Source organism: Mesocricetus auratus, unplaced genomic scaffold, assembly GCF_017639785.1.
Source record: "Mesocricetus auratus isolate SY011 unplaced genomic scaffold, BCM_Maur_2.0 Super-Scaffold_100014, whole genome shotgun sequence".
NCBI classification, from domain to species: domain Eukaryota; kingdom Metazoa; phylum Chordata; class Mammalia; order Rodentia; family Cricetidae; genus Mesocricetus; species Mesocricetus auratus.
Genome location: NW_024429197.1, coordinates 26,668,257 through 26,674,504, shown reverse-complemented (window position 1 = coordinate 26,674,504; position 6,248 = coordinate 26,668,257). Strand labels below are relative to the sequence as shown.

The following is a 6,248-nucleotide window of genomic DNA, read 5'->3' as shown; positions in this document are numbered from 1 at the left end:
TCAACTATTTCACGGTCAAAGGGCATATTTATCTTCTCATGTTAAAATAATCATCTTAATTTCAGATGTGTGGTTTCCAAAACAATTTACCTCTGCTGGAGTAAGGAAATAAACAAAGAAAAAGGACAATATGGAATCCAGGAAACAGAAGATGCAATGCAGGACAGAGATGAAGGGATGGTGGAAAGAAATTCCAGAGCAACATCTGTACAGCAGACAGGAGAACCACCAGTCCAGACTGGAGCCACAGGACAGAGAAACCTGGGAGAGTTGCCCCCAGGAGGACAGACATACAGCAATAACAATGATGAGTTTCCTCATACACTTGGTCATGTGGAAAATTGTACCTTTAGAAAGAGAGCGGTTTAGCAGTAGGTAGACGCTGAGCAAATGGGAAAAAAAAAAGACATAGTTAGATACAGGGGAAAAATTAAAGCATTGAGCACACAAAAGTGAACATTGTATACTTGTGGTTTATCAGATAACAAAATGAATACAGTATACAAAGTAATAAAGTAAATGTTATTGTATTAAAAAAATTAACCCAAAGTTAGTGATTTTGGTGGCAATAGGAGGGAGGAGATTTTAGAGGTAATGGATCAGGTATCATTATAGATTTTCAGTGACAGAGCACTTGCTTGACTTGCTCAAGGCCTGGGTTTGATTCCCAGCACCACAAAAAGAAAAAAAAAAACGGGGAAAAGGGCATTCATTACTGTCTCAAGAGAGAGGACTATAAACATGGAAATATATTCCAAAACAAACAAGAACTACATTTGAAGCCAGGCAGTGGTGGTGCACACCCTTAATCCTAGCACTCAGAAGGCAGAGGCTGGTGATCTCTGTGAGTTCAAGGACAGCCTGCTCTACAGAGTGAGTTCCAGGACAGTCAGGACTGTTTCACAGAGAAACCCTGTCTCAAAAACAACAACAACGACAAAAGAACTGTATTTGTAAAACTGCACTGGAGTTGTTACTTGTAGGGCTAGATGCAGAGTTTTTAAGAGCAGCACAAGATACCAGTTGTGAACTTCTGATTGCTATTTGACTTGTGACATTCCGTGCTCATTTCAATTGAACAAAAGCTTAAATTAAAGGACTAGAGATGTAGTTCAGTGGTACAGTGCTTGACTAGGGTAAGCAAGGCCCTGGGTTCAATCCCCGGTATCAACAAAATGAACATTAAAGTGTGCCTTCAGATTCAAATGACTTCTGATTTTCCTTTTTTAAATTTTATTTTTATGTATAGGAGTATTTTTGCCTGCATGTATGTATGGATAGCACTTGCATGCCTGGTGGCCAGAGAGATTAAAATAGGGTATCAGATCCCCCTGGGACTGGAGTTACAGACAATTGTGAGCCACCATGCGGGTGCTGGGAACTGAAACCGGGTCTTCTCCAAGACCAGAAAGTGCCCTTAATTGCTGAGCCATCTCTACTGCTCCAACTTCTAATATTATTTTTTAATTTACCTGTATGAGGGTTTTGCCTGCATACTTGTCCGTGCATCACGTACATGCCTTATGCCCAAGGAGGCCAGAAGAGGACATCAGATCCCCTGAAACTGGAGTTACAGACATTGTGAGCCACCACGTGTGTGCTTGGAGTAGAACCGGAGTCCTCAGTAAGAGCAGTCAGTGCTCTTAATCACTAAGCCATCTCTCCAGGCCCATCTACCTTATTGTGACAGGGTCTCTCAGTGAAAATGAAGCTGTTTCGTTAAGACTGACTAAGAGTGAGACCCAGGATCTAACTGTGTGCTTCATAGAGCCGGGGTGACACATGTGAGCCAACAAAGTGACACGGTGATCCCAGCTCAGGTCCTCATGCTTGCACAGCAAGCACTTTGACTGATGAGCCGTCTCCCATTCATATCCAGGGCTTTTTAATGGGAAAGTTGCATTACTTTCTAGACTTTTCAACGTCTGTCAAAATGTCAATTTTTAGGGCAGTCTATAAGACTGTAAACTCTTTGAAGATGTATACAAGTTTTCTTGTTTGTATCTCTATTAGGCACAGCATATCCATGATGCTGTTGAGTAAAGACCCTGTCCACAAAAAAAGAAAAAAGAAAAAAAAAGGCAGAAAGAAAAGAGAGCAAGGAAGGAAGAAAAGAAAAAGAAACTGAAAATGTCTTTCTGGATTTTCCAGTTTCACACTGACCTTGCTAGCATTTCCCTGAGTGCCCTCAAACCTAGGCACTGAGAAGTCTGTGTGACAGCAAATGGAATTCAAAGCCAGGAATAGTGGCTCATGTATACCTTTAATCCCAGCGCTTGGGAAGCAGAGGCAGGTAGATCCTGTGAGTTCAAGGCCAGCTTGGTCTACATAGTTAGTTCCAGGACAGTGAGGGCAACACACACACACACACACACACACACACACACACACACACACACACATATTCTTTTTTGGCTTCAGGGTGGCCAGTGTGTTCTCCCTTCCTGGGGAATGTCCTGAAATGAGAAGGCATCTGTGGAAAGATACTTGGAGCAGGGAGCATGATAGCCACACCACCTGAAGCAGAAGAAACTGTGCACTTTGGTCTTTGTGGTGCTCCCTTCTCAGAGAAGGGAAGCTGGGTCTCCTGAGGCCTGCAGGACCCAGGGTAGATAGGCTTTCTCGGGTGAGGAGCACAGCAGTTGCCTCCACTTCCTCCCCATTCTCCTTCTCATGCCCCCGCAAGAAAGGCAGATAAGAACAGATAAGAAAGTGCCAAATGTTCATTACCCGCCAAAGCATACGCAGTGTCAGACACGAAGGGATTCCACTATCCAGTCAGCCAGGCCACAGATTCTAAGGGCCTCTGTGCACCAGGCAAAATGGATGTGACCCTTGCTCAAAGCAGTTAACAGCTGGGAGAAGACACTTAAAAAGTCATACTCTAAGAAGGGCCTTCTGGTCTCAGATTCCTCCCCACATTCCTCTTATGAGCAACTCACTGTCCACCGGCACCTTCCATCACCACCCTGCAGCCTCAAACACTGGCATCTAGCAGAGGAACATCAGATACATCCCATAAGACAATCAGTTTGGGACACACTATCCTCTCCTCCACCCTTCCCTACCCCAGGTCAAGATCTATTTGGGAGGGAGGGCTGGAGCAGAAATCTTGGAAAAGCACAGCTTTTAGGTCAGCACCAGAGACCAGGACAAAGTCACAGGCCAAGTCCCTCCCTCACCCTTCAACCTCTGATACTGCTGCCCTGTCCTTGGTGCTGGGCACATCATGAATCAATTCAGTCAGTACTGCTGCCCCCTCCCAGTCAAGCAGGGGACACAAAAGTAAGGTGACCTGGGATTTAGCTTCATCCCTCGGAGCAGGGAGTTTTCATCTTTTAGGGTGAGCCGGCAGCTTGGGCCATTGCCTCTCCTTCAGCATAGTGTGCCCTAATCACTTGGGATTTTATTAAAATGCAGAATCTGATGATTCAATAGGTCTGTAGTGGGGCCTGAAATCCTGCATTTCTAGCATTTCCCGAGTAATAAAAGTACACGGAATTCATTTTGAGGAATGGACACTCCCCTTTGCTGAGAAGCTAAGATTAGATTGATCACAATGTGTTCCCTTATCCTTGGCATTGGGAATGGTCTCAAAGATCAGTCCACCTGCTTTCCAAATGCACTCACCTGCCCGCACCCCATGCCATCTCTGCCATCTGCGAGATGCAGGCGGCAGACTTTGTCCAGGCGGCTGTGTGCACAGCTATCCTTGACCCTCCCTCAGGAGAATCTGAGGACTCAGGAGGAGATTCACCCCATGACACTCCCAAGAGCCAAACCTCACCCACCGGCCTTCCCAGTCACTCTCCAAGTTACCAGACAACACGACAAACCCAGAGACAGTTTTCTTTGTTTTTAATTCAACTAGCTTTGGTTGGAAAATAGCATTAACCTGGTAAGTTCTGTGCTTTCCATTGGGGTGGGGCAGCCACAAAGGCCCCATAACCCCGTTCAGTCGGGAGACCCTGGGGCTGCAACTTAGAGAAGTTCTCAGAACCTGGAACAGAGAGCAGCGAGGTGTGTCTGTGTGGGAGGATGCTCAGTAAGAAACCAAGGGCAAACAGGTAAAGCCAGGGTAGGGGACACACTTGTCCAACTTGTCGGTAAATGAAGTGGAAGTAATGAACACGGGAGTCTGACCTCAGAGGTCGAGGAGGTGGCTTGAGACAAAAACTTCCAGACTGGAACTCACGAGGACTCTTGGAGCTAGAGACCCCACTGGTGACCGTCCAGCTCCAGGGCGTGAGACTTGGCACTGTGGGGGTGCATAGATGGGGCATACAAAGAGAGGGAGGGGCGAAGGCCTCATATTGGAGAGGGCGCTTCAGTCCGGTGGTGAGATGGTCTGAGTCTCCCCAGGGATGGGGGAAGGCAAGGAAGGTTTAGCCCGAGGCAAGGCTAGGGGACTCAGCAAAGAGTGCTACGCTGCGTGTGGGCCCCAGAGACAGGCGCGCTCTGCTCGGGTGAGGGCTGGAGGCTCGGCCAGGTGCTCTCTCAGCGGAGAGCGGCTCACAGGTAGCGCTCCAGGCCCGGCGCGAAGCCCGGCTGTCTCAGGTAGGCCTCCCCGGGGCTGAGCGGCCCGAGCGAGCCGGCCGGTCCAGCCAAGGCCAGGAGAGGCTCGGCGGGCAGCGGCGCGGGCAGCCCCAGGCGCTCGGGCGCGGCGGAGTAGAGCGGCGGCGAGGCGGCGGCGCAGGGCGGGAAGGAGGCGTCGGGCACGGCGCAGCAGGGCGGCTCGGACGCCGCGGGCCCCGGTGGCTCCGGCTGGAGACCCAGCAGGCTGTCCAGGCGGAAGAGGCGCGCGGGCGGCGCGGGCGCGGGCGGGAAGGGCGCGTAGGGGAAGGGCGGCGGAGGCGGCGCGGGCAGCTCGGCGCGCTTGAAGCGCTTGCGGCGCCGCAGGAAGCTGCCGTTGTCGAACATGTCGGCGGCCGCGGGGTCGAGCGTCCAGTAGTTGCCCTTGCCCGGGTTGCCCGGCTCGCGCGGCACTTTGACGAAGCAGTCGTTGAGGGTGAGGTTGTGGCGGATGCTGTTCTGCCACTTGCGCGGGCTGTCGCGGTAGAAGGCGAAGCGCTCGGTGATGAAGCGGTAGATGGCGGCCAACGTGAGGCGGCGGCCCGGAGCGTGCGCCAGGGCCATGGCGATGAGCGCGATGTACGAGTAGGGCGGCTTCCCGCGCTGCAGCGGCCGCCGGCGCCTCCTCCCCGGGCCCGGCGCGGCCGTGGGCTCCACGTCCCCGCCGCTCGCCACCTCCTCAGGCTCGCGCCCCGGCTCGGCTCCGGCTAGCGGCGACGGCTGCGGCCCCGACGGCGGGACCGAGGGCAGGGCCGGGAAACCCGAGAAAGCTACGTGCGCGTCCATGTGCGGGGGACCTAGGGATGCGGAGCCCCTGCCCTCGCTCCGGGAGAGCGGGGGTCTCAGGCTAGCCTTATATGGACTCACCTCCCCCCACCTCCCGGGGAAAGGGTCGGACCTGCCCTCTAATTTGCTTTCCCAGCCCCCTCTCGCATCCCACCTCTGTTTCTCCCCCTCCCTTGGTCTAGGCCCTTTGGGTCAACTTACTAAGACCCTGCCTCATGCCTGAGTCAGTCTCGGCCCCATCCCCGCTCGGTGGTATTCGGTAGCATTTCTCCCATTACCCCCGCCCTTTTGGGTCAATCCCAATCACAAATCCACCCATTCAGCACACTCTATTGCCCTCTCCCTATTTTGTGCCTTCTAGCGACCAGATACCCCTCACCCTCCCCTGTGCTTCCATTCTCTGCTCCAACAGTCCTTGCTAGCCCTCAGCACGCTATGCGGCTGATCAGGGAGGCATCGGGCTACCTTCGGACAGTAGAGGACCAGAGCCAGAGTGATAGAAGATAGCACAGAGCCCAGCGGGGCTGCCTTTGTCGCAGGGGAAGGTACTTGGACAGTCTAACTCTTCCCCTGCCGCACCTCCTCCATCCTTATCTACCCCCTACTCCAGCTGGGCCTTGTGAAGTTTCTTTAAAGTAAGAGACCCCCAAAGGCACATACCCCCCAAATGCTTCCACAGAGGGAAGGGCTGAAGGAACAGCTTCTGATGCAAACACTCTCATTAGGGATGGAGAGACAGGAGAGTTTTTGTTAAAATACCATCGTCCACCACCGCACAGAGGGAGCCAAAGGGTGAAGGAGCCTTGTCTTAAAGCAGATAGACGAGATCAGTCGAAGTGGGGGTAGAGCAGGGACCAGAGAGGCAAGTGAACGGTTACTACACCAAGTTC

The 6,248-nt window shown here is 52.2% G+C and overlaps 1 protein-coding gene across 1 annotated transcript; it reads right to left on the bottom strand.

Annotated features, from left to right (window-relative positions):
- Nucleotides 1–3,843: 3,843 nt before the first annotated feature.
- Nucleotides 3,844–5,396, bottom strand: Foxe3 (forkhead box E3). Its single transcript, XM_005072094.3, has one exon. The coding sequence runs from the start codon at nt 5,356–5,358 to the stop codon at nt 4,513–4,515; it is 846 nt and encodes a 281-aa protein (XP_005072151.1). The 5' UTR covers nt 5,359–5,396; the 3' UTR covers nt 3,844–4,512.
- Between the last annotated feature and the right edge of the window lie 852 nt (nt 5,397–6,248).